The sequence below is a fragment of the Coloeus monedula genome (assembly GCF_965178545.1).
Source record: "Coloeus monedula genome assembly, chromosome: 7".
Classification (NCBI taxonomy): Eukaryota; Metazoa; Chordata; class Aves; order Passeriformes; family Corvidae; genus Coloeus; species Coloeus monedula.
Genome location: NC_138787.1, coordinates 16,663,980 through 16,679,646, shown reverse-complemented (window position 1 = coordinate 16,679,646; position 15,667 = coordinate 16,663,980). Strand labels below are relative to the sequence as shown.

Here is a 15,667-nt window from a genome sequence, read left to right as displayed (position 1 = left end):
AGTAAGTTTTGACCAATTATTGTAACGTTATATGCTAATAACATTCAGGACTTTCATTGTTAAGACAACAGGAGCTAGAAACAGCTGTAATTTACTGACTCCTAGTAGTATTTATCTTGTAAACTTGTAAGCTCTTGTCAGTTACAAGTGTTACTCACTTTGCATTCAGGAAATTTTATTTAACATAATATCAACTACAAACTTAGGTACCAGTAACATGGGAGTGGTCAAATCCTACAATTTAGGTTTAAGAACACTTACATTTACTTGTGTCACCCTGCTCTTCATCTTGACTTCCTGCTTTTTACAAAGTTCTCAACGTGCAGCAGTGAGGCAATCCAAGCTGGAGTTCAACGTATGAAAACCATTTCACCTGCAATACATAGAAGACAATCAAAACCTTTCGACTGCACACGGTGCCGGAGCACGCACCTTCATTTTGTTCTTGAAGGCTAAGCTTACACAAGTGCTTAAATCAAAGCGCGCGGCTGCTCCGGGTCTATTCCGATTTCCTGCGGTGACACAGCGGCTGCTCAGCAGCGGCCGGGAGCTCAGCGGCACAGCCGGCCCCGAGACAAGTGCCCAGCCCGCGGCTGGGGCTGCCGGGGCCCTGCCCACCGACCCCGCCACACGGCTCTCGGCCCGGGCCCGCCCGCCGCGCTCTCGGCGGGGCCGCCTCACCGCCCGGCCCACGGCCTCGGGCCCGCTGCTGAGCGCCGGCACGGCGGGGGAGGCCGCGACCACCCGACCCTGGGGCGCACCCGGCCGGCGGCGCTCGGGGGCTCTCTCGGGTCTCCCGGGAAGGGTGAGAAGGGGTACCCCGGTGAGCCCCACGCCCCGCCGTAACCTGAGCCCCGCACACTTCCCGGCCCGCAGCCCCGGGCCCGCACCTCCCGCCGCCGCCGCCGCCGCGCACGGCCCTGAACGCGTCACTTCCGGCGGCGCGGGGTGAGCGCGCGGCCCGGCCCCGCCCCCTCCGCCGCCATGTTGGGAGCGGGAGCGCGCGCTGAGGCCGGCCCGCCTCCTGCTCCAAGGGAGCGCGTGCGCCGCGGGCCCGGCGGCGTGGCAGCTTCGCCTCCGCTGCTGTGGGACCGCTGCTCCTCGGGCCCAGCTTCCCGGGAAAAACACCCCGCTGGGACCAAGCGCACAAGTTTCCCGTCAGGAGGACATGTAGCAGCCCGCGAGCAGTCAGCCGGCCTCCCTGAGGGGTGGAGATCTGCCCAAAGCGCCGCTGGAAAGTGGAGTGAATGAAATACTCCTGCCCCTTCAATAGCAGCTGAGCACGCACGGCTGCCGCTTGCGCTGTGGGTTAAACAGAGGTGCACATCTGTGCAGGACAGACACCGGCCACTGCGCCCTACTGAGGGCTACGATGCTGTTTGGACACCTGTGTGGTAGAGGGGTCTTTCTGACGTCGGAAAGTTTGAAGTACTTCAGCACCATGGATCCAGGCTAACAGAGAGCCTTTGGCTTGTAGGCACAAATGTGTTTGGATTTTGGAAAGTAATTAAATGCATAGGGAGAGGATAAAGAAAAAATACTACATAAGGTCTTAAAATAGTTACGGTTCACTTTCAGTTCTTGTGAGATAAATGAAAATAAACTCTTGTAGGACACAGCAGATCAGAGTCAGGAAGGCATTAACTCAGCTGAGAGGCAGATGGCTCCTGCAGGGCCATCTGTAATGGAGCTGTGCGGCTGTGCTGTGCCCGCCTGTGTCCCTCTGCAGGTCCTGTGCCTCCTCAGCTACTGGGACATGGCAGTTGTTGAGGTGAAGAAGATGGCAATGAAACTTTCCCAAAGTTGGAAAATGCTACAATTTTTTTTCTTTCCTTTTGTAGGTTGTTAAATCAGCTTATTTATTCTGTACTGAACATGAGTACTTATGTTTTGTCACATCGTGTAACACACCTGTAACACTACTTTCATTGCAACAGTTAGCACAGGCTCAAACCCTCGCTGTCCAAAAAACATCACAGCATAGTGAGGAGCGGACATTCATGATTGGACAGATCTGGTCAATCTGGTGCAGCAATTGAAGACTTAGTCCCCAAGATTTAAACTGACTGTCTTGCTCTTCTGTCACTATGATCTCACAGAAGAGTGAGAGAAAAGGAGCATCAAGCCACGACTGAGATTGTGCTATGCAGCACTACAACTCAGAACTGCTTTGGTTTAAACTAATGTACCAGTTCATGCTCCCCAGCCCTTGAAGTGTTCACAGAACGAGAAAAAACCTGTTCTCAAACTTTTCCAAAGACCAGAAATGCCATTGTAACGTGTATTGTAACAGATACAAATATTCTGCACTCAGGAGAGAATAGCTATTTTTATTTACAAATTCATAAAAGTCAGCTTTCTCATTTATCTTCCAAGAGTAAGAAGAGTAATCAATGAAGCAAAACACACCCTGCTCAAAACCAACACAGAGATAGGGTATGTTAAGTAATAATAATCAGAAAAAGTGCATGGTTTTTTCCTGCTTATAACTTTTAGCTACAGAATTTGATTTCTTTGGCTTAATGATTTGCAAATGTGGTGCTTACACAGGAGACTGGGAACAGCATGTATTTGGACGGTTGTACACGTCTGACAATATGAATTGTTAAATGCTTTCACAAAGTATTCCCTGAACCCACTGTCTGCCTGCGAACATTCTATCATTTCCCATTCTGCTGTGAAAGTAATCTTTTTCCTGCCTCACACTGTGCAAACAGGTGTCACGAAATAAAAAGGCATATGGCATCAATGTGGCAGCAGCATCTCCTGAGATGGACATCCTGTGGCTGATGGCACACGTACCATCCCTCAGCCTGTCCCTCCAGATGCCCTGGGAGAGAGAGAACATGGACAGCTGAGCTTTCCCTCAGAGGGAGCCTGAGGACAGGGATGGGAAATAAAAAGTTATGTTTTGAGGTGCCCCCATCAGGAGACAACTGATAACCTCTGAGAAACATGTTTGTTATTTAAAAGTGGCTAAATAACATGGGATGACTTCAACTGCGTTCTTTAGTTCTCTTCCTGGATGGGATGTGGAAAGCAGAGGAGGGGCTGCGGCAATGGGATTCACTGAACAAGGGAAAGGGCATTTTAATGCTGACTAGAAGCAGTGAAGTGAGGTTTCCCTTTTCTCCTTTCCTAAGTTAATGCTTTTACTATTGGATTATGGAGTGAAGCTCCCTTCGGCTCATTTTTCCTCTGCTCATCTTACAGTCCCTTTTCTGCAGTGGGTCACACTTAGATTTTATTCTTCATCAGGTTGAAGGGAGAATGCTTTCAGTTTTATAGTGGGTCTAGTCTTGTGGCTTGGCAAAATTCTTTAAGAGATTCAAGTTTTATTTCTGTGAGGGTGTAAAGACAAAGCCCGCACTTCCTAAATGAACAGTTGTAGGGGTAGGATGCAGTGCAGGTTGAATATCCCAGATCAGCTTTTTTGAATCTACTGCACTCAAAATCCCAAATGTTCAAAGTCTGAAGCAGATCTATGACTGTGGGTTCTGACTTCTAGAGGGAGGGATTCGGGCACATTCTCTTGCCTGGTGTGTCTTCCACAGCTTCTTGCTCAGCATGTGGGGCTCCTTAATTGTCTGGGAGGCACTCAGGTGAAGCATCCAACCGAAGCAATCCTAATCACCCTGCAGGAGCCATATGCTACTCCGTAAGTGTAAGAGATGGTGAGGATCTCTTACCTCTGTCTCAGTCTTAAGTAAATTATAATTGGAATGGAGCATGATTATGGAGTCTGGAAAAAAAAATCCAAAGACAAAACCACACAAGAGTTAACCCATGTTGAGTGGCTTTATGTGTATTTAGAACAGCAATTATCAACAAAAAATACTTCTCCTTAAGTAAGCATGATGATTAGACTTTGAAATACAGTAACGCCCAATTCATACAAAATTGAACCAACATGAGAAGTTTGCCTTCAGATAAGGCAAATTTTAAATATAAATTTTTACACACGGAAAATGCTGAAAGAACTGAAAATTCAATTGAGACTAATAGTAATTAAACCAAGCATAATTATAATCTTTGAAACCTGCACAAAGGGAGAAAGGGTAATGCATCCAACAAATTCACATTCATCAGCTTAACGTTGTGCATGAATAGTCCATTAGTAAGCCACAGGAAACGTAGTTTTAGTCATGTTGTTTTCCCATGGCAGTTTTTGTCATTGTGCTTGAAATTATATGAGTTAAAAATCATCCACATGCTGCACTCCCTGGGCTGGTGTTTCTCCTGGCATAAGCAGCTGTAGCTCCATCAACTCCCAGTCTTCCACAAGTGAGCAATAAAGGCTTGCTGTAGAAGCTCACTGAAAGTGCCTAATACTCCTGGAAAAGCAGTGATAGCTGCTCCAATACCTTGTTCTGGTAGCTGTCTTTGCAGTTAGTATTGCTTTATTAATTAAACTCAGAATGATGGATTGGAGACTGGTTTCCCTGCCTGCTTTATTAGGAGTAAGGAATTTATACACAGCTAATTCCCATCCAAGTTAATCAGTGTGACCTTTAGCATGCTGTAGAATTAAAATGTTGTCCAGGGCTCAAAATTTGTTTCCAGATAGTTGTTGGAATGTGCCAGCTGTGGGATATTACTCCACACATCAGCTGAGATGTGCAATTGCATCCTCTGTGGTTTAAGGTCAGATAAGTGAGCTGAGCCAGCAAAGGAGGCTGGAGACAACACAGCTGAACTTGTTCAGTAGCAGAGTGGGTCATGGATGTGCAATCCCTACTGCTACCTTTTGTGTGTCAGGAGTTACCTCTGATGCCTTGTGTTAAGAAGCAACATGTGGGGGAGACAGAGAAAGAAGAAAGCTCTTGCATCACGTAAATACCATTGTTTCAGAGGAATATAATATCCGTGCTGTGCAGTCCCCTCACCGTTACGTTTTAGTAAATGCTGGAATATCATGGGTTTACAATACTGAGAAATATCTCTTTTTTGTTCCTCAAATGGGTGACACTCATCACATTCCATCACAAAATTTGTTTTTCCCAAGGAGACACCAGCATACTCCTAGTTTGTTTTGAATCCTCGTCAAAGTGAAGCTATTCCAGTGGCAGGGATGATCATATGTGGAACTTGCACACAATTTCCTCTGTGAGAACACATCGCATATGCTTGCTATTATTTTTAATGACTGTCTTCCAGCTGCTTCTCATAGTAGTAAAAAAATCCACCCAGCTACTGTTTAAAGCACTTCCTAGTCTGTGTGCTAAAATCTCCCTTCTTTCACTTTTGTGGCAATGCTCTTCTCCAGCCACTTCTGGGACTGAAAACAATTCTTGTCCCTTCAGGCATCTTCTAACCTTAAATTAGTATACAGACTAAGCAATTATTCAGAAAAAGGAAGGCACTGTGAATGCAGATTGGCAAAAAAGAGTAATTGTTTTTACAATGAGTTTTTGCTTGCTAATGTTATTAATGGGTTTTTGTTTGTTTGTTTGAAGCCATTCCTACTAAGTGGTATGGAGTGAGCCAGAAGTAATGCTGCAGGTACAGGTCACTCTGGTCTGTGAACTGGTGTTTTCATGGCCGTAGTTTCACTTTGTCCTTATATGCTGCAGAAGAATGCTGGTTCTTTTCCAAAGTTCCAAGAGTTCATCAAACCAAGGTGTCACTCTACAGCCAGTCCTCTGAAGTTAGAATATCTGCCTAAAATTTCAGGGTTATACCGTGAATTGAGCTGTGTCATCATTTGGAAACTCTAGCTTATTTAGCAACTGAAATCCTTTTTTAGCAACTAAATCCCTTTCATTTTTGTTTTTGCTCCTTTGTACTGATTATTTTTTTTTTACCCTCTATGAAGTAGTTTTATATCTCCTGACCTTGAAAAAAAAAAAAAAATCTCTGCTGTTCTGCAGAGCTAGGACAGTAGAGCTCTGTGGTGGGATCATGATGATGAGTGCTAGAAGGTGTGTTTGTGCCCAGAAACCAGAGGACAGGCTAATAAATGCACTTTTTCTTTGCCTTCCTGCACTAAGCTGGTGATTGTATTATGTAATGCATGGGTTAGTGGTTTGGGAATTGTTTCCACATTCTTTGCTAAGCCTGCACAACTTGTGTGATGTAATCCTTCTCTACTGAAATCTTAAAATATAATTTTATTCAAACTTTACTCTTGAAATAGAAAGGAAACAGATAAAGATATCAGAAACAGGAATATTCTATCCATACTGGAAATTGTACCTAAATTTTGTCTTGTATCAAGGACCAATGAATTAACTGTTACAAGCTTCTAAAAATGTGGCTAAATGGCTAGGCCATTCTACAGCTTTGCTTTTCCAAGCTAGAAATGAAAAATGTGTTCTTCCTGTAGTTTATCCTGCACAAAAGGTGAAAGAAAAAAAATACAGTGTCCTGTTCCTTCTGTCATGTTCCTCTTGCATTTTTGTGATGATGTCATTGAGCAGATGCAGCCACTCATGCCTTGAACTAAAGGACAAGTTAGCATAGCTGCTTCCCACTGCTGAGCTGACATTTGGATGTTGTTCTCACCTTTTATCTCTTTAACAGTGCTGAGGGAAAGGTGCTGTCTGACCAGAGCTGTTGACTGCTCCCAATGAATCTCAGGTGAGATTAAAGCACAAACACATGGTGGGTAGATGGTATGTCATAATGCATGGAAAGGACCTGACTATTTATAAGTTGCCTTATTTTAGTTACAAAACCAGTGTATTCATTAATGCTTCTGAATTTGTTCAGTTTCTTGATTATTCTTATGGTCCTGATGTCATGACAGAACATCTAGGTGTTGGCAGGACATTGAGCACTCTTTGGAGTTCCTGGATCTTGCAGCATATCCAGCTATGTGAATTAATTACAGCAGATTAAAAAATGGAGAATGTTGGTTGAAAACATTTTTTTCAGCACAAAACAGAATAACAACCCTGGGAAGACCCCCTGAAATATTTCACAGGGAGCTTTACTATATACAGAACAATAACATATTTGAAACAATAAAGGTGAGGGAGTACACTAACAAGAAAAGTAACGAGTTATAAACTTGAGTGTTGCAGTAACTGTTGGGTATTGTACAAAACCTGATGCCACTATTATCTTCTTGGAAGTGATGCATTTTAGTTCTATTAAAGGGCAGCTCTTCACTATGTGAGATCAACATTTCTGTTCAAGGTGAAGTGATCCAAGGATCTTACCTGATTTGTTAATGGAGCTGGTCTAAATACTGGCAGAGCCTGCACAATGTCTCCTGACTCTCCTTTTAATTTTTTCAATCCTATTTCGTATCATAGGAACTGTTCCTTAGCCTACTCTGAAGAATGTCTCTTTTTCCTAGGTCAAAGAGTCTTCTAGTGGTGTGTAATGGAAGAGTTAGCACTTCAATCAAGAAAAGAAGATACAGCAGTCAATAAGACAGATGCATTAAACAGATAAAAGCAATTACTTTGGAATGACAGTGACACCATGTATATAATGCAATATGATTTTAAACAAAATACAGAATTTCTGTGATGTTTAAAAAAGTACATACTATAAATTAAAAAAAAAAAAATCACAGCAATTGCCAAAATTTCTTGTTCAAAATAACAAAAACAGATGCCAAAGTGTTGATGCTCCTTTGATAGTTTTACCAGTTGTGTGGTTCTGCACGTTGTATAATCAATGGTAAGAGCCCCTGACCTTTTTTACTTTGTCTAAGACAGACCTGTTAGCATTTTTTCCCCTTTAAATGCTGTGGTATATTGTCTAAAATTTTACTGGCAGCAGTGTTATCCAGAAAAAGTCACCATAACAAGCCCCTTTAGGAATGTGTTCATCATGTCACAAAATGCTGCATTAGTTAATTATCTCTTCCTAGCACTACAGCAGACCTTCAAATTAATAGCTACTGCAAACTATAGGCAAACAGTAGGTGTCTGACTTAATTAACTCTGACTGCGTGTGATGTGATTTGTATCTTGGTGTTGCTTGTGGTAAAAATGGGCACTGTTTTTCCTGTGGCATATGGCTGTATTTCTCCAAAGGGCTGGGATACTGCAACTTGAGGAGCAAGATTACTTTACTGTTGTTTGATGATTTTGTTATCATTATGGTCTGCAGAACAAAAGATCTGCAAACACCGAGGCACAGGTAATGGAGTAATGCCAAATTAATTGCACTATTGTTTTGATGAAGAACTCCTGTAAGTAATATATAAATAAAGAAAGAAACAAACTATTAATAGAAACACTAGAACAGATTTGCTGTAGGGTCCAAATAAAAACAGACTGTATGATGACCTGGGTGATCTGAAGACCCCACTGCACTCAAGAGAGAGCTTACTTATTTTTTTATTTTAAGGGTAAATTCTAATGCCAAGGATAATTTCCTCCCTGCACCACCATGGCCATGCACAATTCCTCGCAGCTACTCAGGGTAGGAAATTCAGCCACCCCATTACTGGAATGGTTATATGTCTTTGTTGTCCTAATTCTGGTGAAGTATTTACTTCACAAAACAACTGGGGACACCGTGAGTGCAGTTGAACACTATCAAAAAATGCTCTTCTTCCCACAAGTCCTTCTGGATAGAGATATTTTATCTTTGCTGGGGGGATCACATAAAATAATGAAGCTGTACCCTTGTGAAGGTACAAAGTGATTGTGAAGAGTGCTCATAAAAACCCTGTCTGGATATAGGTGGCACCCTCCAACTGTCACCTCTCTGTCCTGCTGCACAGGAGGTATTCCAGCATAGCAACACATATTTCAATTTTGTGCAAATTTTTTTTAAAAATAGGGATTTTTTTTTTTCCAAATATATAATTGCAGCTGTTCCATCCTTTTTCATTATGAAAATGTAGAAAAGACTTCTACATTTTAAGACATAAAATGCAACATGGAAAGTACACACAAAAATAGTATTTTTCTTTAACTCTGCTACAGAATGTGTGGTAAACTCCACATCAGAAATAGAATATATTATAATATATTATAAATAATAACTATCAATTAACCAATAGTTAATGCTTGGAGTCACCCCATGCTTGAATACCTGATGAATATTAATAGTTATTTGGTTTGTTTTTATGGAGCCTTCTCCTCAGATGTTATATTTGAAGGAAAGCAGTACACTTCTCTTATGGTTGCTAACTGTACCTTTCTATTTTGAGTCCTTACGGTTCTTGCGGAGTACCAAATGTTCCTATTTCCTATGAGAAGGGTTTCCAAATGAGCCTTTGGCAATATTTCTGTACAAAGTGGGACCACTGTAGGAATAAACTGGCTTTGCCTCTCAAATCTCCATGGGGCTTATGAGGTAAAATGACTTTAGCAGGGAAAGTAGGTTAAAGCAAGGAGAGACAGCCTCCTCAATCAACAGAGCTGAAAATAAGCATAAACACCCACCTGATCCAATACATTTAAGACTCAGTAGTTCTAAAAAACACCACAGGTCAAAAAGCATCAAGTGACTTAGACTTATAAAAGATGTTCCTTAACTGTTACTTGGATGATTTAGCTTTAAACTGGGTTTGCTGTATAGAAGCAAATTAAAAAATCTCATTTGATATAATCTTAATCTTTGAAAGTAGTCTGTTTTTTTGGATATGAACACTGAAAACCTGAATATTTTGTTTTCTTTTTGTGTGTATGTTCCTGCCAGTGTATTTTAGTAAGGATTAGAGGGTTTGGTATTTTGTTGTGGTTTTTTTTCAAGCACTGGACCATAGGTAAGTTGCTTGAGTAAGAATTATTAGGAAAAATAGTGTCTTCTTAATTATTTTTAGAATTTCTTCTTTCAGACACAGATTCTCTAGGAATTAAAATGTTTTCCTATTTTTTTTTTCCATACCTAATTCAATAGCTTTCTCTGTTTTCTACCATGTGAGTTCTTACCAGTAATATGGACTTTTTCCCACCTCCTACCTATAGCATTAATGAACTGTTACTTCTGAAAATCCTTTTGTAAGTTCCCTAAGATATTGTAACACTTCTTCTCAGCTCCAGTTATAAATTACTTTGAATGTAGAGATTAATTTTGACACTGATGAGTTTTCATAGTACCAAAATTTACTAACAGTAGTTCTGTCACTTTTGTGCCATTCTTGATAGTATCACTGTGTATCATTGGGGGAAATTAAATTCTAACAACAGAAGCGTCTCATTCGTCTCAGCTTTTTTCCCTTCTTTTTGTAGTGTAACAGTGCCCCCAAGAGCTTTTTTTTCAGGAAGGGGCAGTTTAAGAAAATTAGGTCAACCATTCATCAGTATATTAATCTCCAAACATAAAAATTCTGCCCAGCATTGCAACCAGAGGTGTTGGTTTGAAGAATGGCTTAAAGACAGTTTATTTTGGTTTTCTTATTTTATGCCCAACAATAGAATGTTAACTAAATGACTGAATTCCTCTAATGGGTCCAGTTTGGAGAGCTCTGCTTGCAGAGGGTATCTTTGCTGGCACTCTGAAGAAAGGGAGGAGGCTGCAGGGCACTTCTCAGCAAAGGTCTTTATGGCAGGGCTGCTTTTGTCCTTTGCCAGTTGACATCAGGACAGCTGGCAGTGGTCCAGGTGGCAGCAGGAAGTACTATTTGTTTGTTTAGAAGATAGATAGCACGAAGTGAACAAGAACAAAGAGAGAATAAACAAGGAACAGCTTTAGTTACAGCACAGTCATAAAAATACAAATACCAAGCCTATTAGGTATTTTGCTAAAATACATGAAATATACACAAAAATAATCATGAATAGCCTCTAAAACTCAGAGAGGCAGATTTTTATGATATCCTGAAGTGATAAAACTTTTCAACATTTTTTAAGTGTCAGGAGTCATCAGTACTTTTCCTGACCGAGAAACATCTATTACAAACAGAAATTTGGGTAGTTTGTTGTCTTTCTCTCAATCCCGTTGCATGGGTTTGCCAAAAGTGGAAACTCATAAATGAAATTTAAAAAATCACACGTAAGCAAATCATTGCTTTAAATAACTTTCAATAAACTGTCACAGGAACAGCTCAGGACTTCATGTCCAACAGAAGTAGGAAGTTTAAATAGTAGGCATGGTCTCCCTGAACAGCCTGCTAATATCTCTCTTCAGCAGAGCGATCTCACTTTCTCAGGAATATCTCTACAGACCATTTTCAGCGAGGTCCTAGGCCCCTGAGAGATTCAGGGGTGGAAGTCAGCACTTTGAACTCTACCTGGACAGTATGCAGAGCTTTTCAGACTAGTAGGTAAGTGTGAAAGCCTTGTGATGTGATAAGACCTGTGCCAGAGCACTAATGAAGTAACAAGATGATGTTGTTCAGATCAAGTGTGCAGTCAGCCAAACGTGGTTATTTCTGACTTGCACAGATTTGCCTGAGATGAGTATGAGAAAGAGGAAGTGCTATAAAACACACAAAGAAGAAATAAATCATAGCATTCCTAGGTACTCCCAAGTTCCAAAGAATAAAACTGTGCTCTTGATTGTGGGAGAGCACCAGAATGAAGCTTAACTCTGTGACATGTGACTTTGTTCTCTCCATAGGAGATGTCTACATCCTGCAGCTTCCCACAGCTTCATTACATACTCACTAAATATTTTTACATGGACATTATAAACTCATTTTGGATCACAGAATGTGTCCATTCTTTAGCTCACTGAGTTTAGAAACTTAATTATTCCTCCTTGTATTAGAATTACAACTAATTAGGAACCAATTACTACTAATAAAAGAAACGTGCTGTAATTTATCTGTGAAATGCATCCATGTACAAATATTTTAAAGGCTGTACTGGCCTCCCAAATAAATAAAGATCTACTCTCTTAATAATTATTTTATGGATCTTCATAGCTTTGACTCCATGAGTCTATTTTTCCAGTCTGTTAGCATCACAGCACATACTTTAGGGGTGGGAGAATAAACTGTCCCATGGGAAAATAAAAAAAATAGTTTTTAGGTGCCTTGTGGTAGTTGCAGACACTTTGGGGTGAGTTCTTTGTGTTTTGTGCTTAATATAAACACAGGGAAGTTGTGGTACAGCTAATCAGCATGGCCTTTCACTAGGGATTCAGGGCATTATTTGCAATTCAGTGGATTTGTTTTGTTCTGATTAATAATCTGACAAATTTCTGAGCTTTAGGAAATATTTCACTAACATTTAGAAATATAAAAATAACTCGAGGCATTCATTTTCTAGCATTCAAAATTCAGCATTTGCCTTAAATCTGGAAGTTTGCTCTTTTTAGCTTTAACCCAGACAAATATGAACCTTGAATAGGTGTTAGAGTGAGTATGACATTTCTCTGTACAGAAGAAAATTCTGCTCTTGAAATTTCTTGCTCTCACCAATTTTAGTCAGCCTTACCCAACCTGAGTTGGCAATACCAAAACGTGATCCCACACAGCAAATCACTTCTGGTTCAGCAATGATCTGCAAGTATGTGTCTAATGTTACTCCTGCTTGAAACTCCAGGATTCCAGCTTTGCATTTGTTAATTACTTGGATTTGGGGCAGAGATCAGAGAGGAAGAGGTCTCCTTTTTTAGGAATATTTGTAACTGATTTCCCCATCTGTAGAAGTAATTCCTACTTAAAAAATAGAAGTCATTTCAATTGCAAAAACAGACACTAAATTTTCCCTTTCTTGATTTGATTTCTGTGGCAGCAAACTCACCAAAGACAAAATGTTGTGGAAGAGAAGGTCAGAATGGATGGTTTTACAAGTGGGGTGGAGTCAGTTTTACAAAAGTGGGAGAAAGGTGACCTCTGCTCAGAAGCCTCCCTGTTCATTAGCAGGTGGATGTGGTTTAAAGAGTCACTGTGGTGCAAAGAAGGAATCAAATTAGATGTTGTGTGAAGCTGTCATTACTGTGTGTTTCTCTGTATAGTTCCAGCTTAAAGTGTGTTGTTCCTTTCATAGCAGCCCCTCAGATTACTGTAGCTCATCCTTTCCACATCAAAGTGCTGGCAGCACTTTTATAGTATAAAAAGAACGCAGACATAACTTTACAATACATTCTCTTCAAACGGCTTTGACTTGTGCAGATGCAACATTTTATTCTGGGATTTGCAAAGGAAGATGTGCTAAAATGAGTAGCATCTTAAAGCTGAACAAAAACAGGGAACGAAATATCTATTTAAAATTGGACCAAAGCACCTCTACAGGGATGGTGAGGATTTTAGGAAGTCAATTCTTCTCAAGTGCCATCTGAATTATACTTCAGTCAGCTAGTAAGAACCACTGAGTGTGGAAATTGTCCATTCTTGAAAAGCATGAATCATCTCTTTTTATTTACTAGCGAAAAAAACTTGGTACCTTAAAAAGTCTTCAGTAAAATATACAGTAATGTCAGATCCCATCAGCTCAAAGGCTCAGCCTCAGCTAGTAGCCAGCAGCTGGGCTCACTGTCTTGGCCTTATTGCTCTATGAGAAAGTAAAATAATAAAATAACAAATACAGGAAAAGAGAGAGTGAAAGGCAGCAGAAAGACAGAACTTCATAGAACTGGCTTTAACTTTGTGGGTCTTTCTTTAAACCCATTCTGCCAAGAAATTTGTTTTCTTCTTAGTGATGATGCAGCTATGCATGTAGAATGTGTAAATGTTTCCAGTTGTATTTCCTTGCCATGTTTGTCATTTGCCAGCATCTGTAGAAGAGGTTGTCACAGAAGCGAGTAATAGCAGGACAGAGAACAGAAATGAGAAAAGCTGACAATCTGTGAAAGGGAGGGCAGCCTGTGTGTTGGCCAGCAGACAAGCAATTCCACGTGGTTCATCCACCCATCTCCCATTTCAGGCATTCTCAACAGCTGGGACTGGAGTAATGTCATACAGGACTTTGCCTCTTTTCCCTGGTGGAAGACTAAAGGTGCTGGATCTTACTGTCATTGGTGCTGAACTGGGCTACTACAGTCAGTCTTTCCAAAACAAATTATAGACTTAGGTTTTCGGATATTCTTCCTGCTATTTCTGCATAGGCAAGTAATAACCTAACAAGCTCTGGAGTTTCAGGTGGATGTGCTGTACCATTGTCAGGAAGACTCAGGGATCTCTTCCATCCCATTGTGGTTGAAGGCAATGCAACACAGGAGAAATTCTGGACAGGATGGACCTAGCTATGGCCACAGAAAGGATAAGCCTGTGCCAGCACATGGGACCACATTTTTCTTTCGTATAGGAACTCTAGAGTTTTGGGTTTATCCCAAATTACAAGGAATTCAGGCGTTTTTTTTCAACAGAAAATAGAACTACAGCTGAATGAATAATTACCAAAGTGCTGTATTTAATTGTCAAGGTTATAATACGATATTCAAAGAATTATTTCTTAGTATGAAAAAGCACAGCATTACTATGAAATAAGGTAAGAACATTCACATGAAGGCATAAAGTTCAATGAGAGAAAGAGAAAAGTTAGTATTTGGATAACTTTTTTTTTTTTTTACTTTTTGGGAAAAAAATCATGAAATCACAAAAATGAAAGTTTAGCTCTATATATACTACGTTTGTGAGATCCATCTCTACCTAAATACCATTCAACTTCGCTTCAGAACCATAGAATATTTACACTCAAAACTACTTCATCCTTCTACGTTTGCTTTTGCTCCCATATCTTATTAGCATATGACACAGCATTGTGTCCTTGGCTCTTCGTGAATGCAGAAGGACAAATACTTTGCAATAATGTTCCATGTTACAGAGAGGTCACAAACCGATCTTGGTTACTTCGGTGTAAATCTGGAGAAACTCGGCTGAGCTCAATAGACTTACTCAGGCCTGAAATCAATTATTGCTCTGGTGTGAGCGAGATGGAGCCCGGCTCCTCGGCCCAGTTCTGGCATTGAGATGCAAATGGGCACGGCGGGGAAGAGGGAACCCTGCCCGGCATCCCAGCGGCAGCCGGGCCGCCGGAATCCCGGCACCGCTCGTGCGGGCCAGGCGAGGAACAAAGGCGGGGCGTGCCGGCCGGGGCGGCCCGGGGAGCGACACGGCCGGCGGGCAGCGGGGGACAGGCTCAATGGAAGGGGGTCATTGTTATGCAGCCATGCAAGAATAGAAACAAAATGCAGTTTAAATACTCCTCCCCCGAGCCAGCCCCCGCGATTATGCTTCCAATGACCGCAGTGGTAGCTGTGGTGTTCATATTTCCATTTCGGTCCCTGGCATCTGTGGGCACTGGCACTGAAGCAGGGCCCAGTGGGATGCCTGGAAGGCAGTGCTGTGCCAGGTTAGTGATGGGCTACATCAGTTTAGACAAAATGATGCTTCCTGACACCCTCCCTGTGTGAGCCACCCGGTAGGAACAGGCTGCAAGCACACGCACCACAAAGTTCCTTTCCGTCTCCTTCCTGTGTCTTACCTCCTACACCAGCAACCAAGCAATTAAGAACATGTAGTCCTAACCTGTATCGGTTTAAAAATTACACTTCCCACCTGATGTGTGCCATGACACAAAGAATTTAACCCGAAGTAGCACATATGTCAGTGGCTGAGTCTCAGTTGCTCTCACAGAGGAACCCCAGTAGTACAGTGGGATGTTTTGGGGGTAGGGACCTGCACTCTTTAAACCCTCCCCCAGGGAGCCCATTCTCCAGCTTGCATTAGCTTTAATAAAAGGCAGAGGGGATTACGAGTTTTGTTTCTTTTGCCATGTCAGTATTTTCCCGTATAGTGATGAGGAGTCTATATAAGAAAAAAATAACACTGCAACAGACCTTTTAAATCCTGTGTCATATTTACCCA

General features: G+C 41.5%; 1 protein-coding gene across 1 annotated transcript in view; it reads right to left on the bottom strand.

Moving 5' to 3' along the window:
• The window catches only part of CWC22 (CWC22 spliceosome associated protein homolog), a 28,363-nt gene extending 27,442 nt beyond the window's left edge, over nucleotides 1-921 (bottom strand). Inside the window, exons 1-2 of the mRNA XM_082284630.1 lie at nucleotides 891-921; nucleotides 262-373 (exon numbers count right to left, since the gene is read on the bottom strand). Of these exons, the coding sequence (XP_082140756.1) occupies nucleotides 262-288 (27 nt within the window). The 5' untranslated portion in view covers nucleotides 289-373; nucleotides 891-921. The remainder of the gene's footprint in view (nucleotides 1-261; nucleotides 374-890) is intronic.
• Between the last annotated feature and the right edge of the window lie 14,746 nt (nucleotides 922-15,667).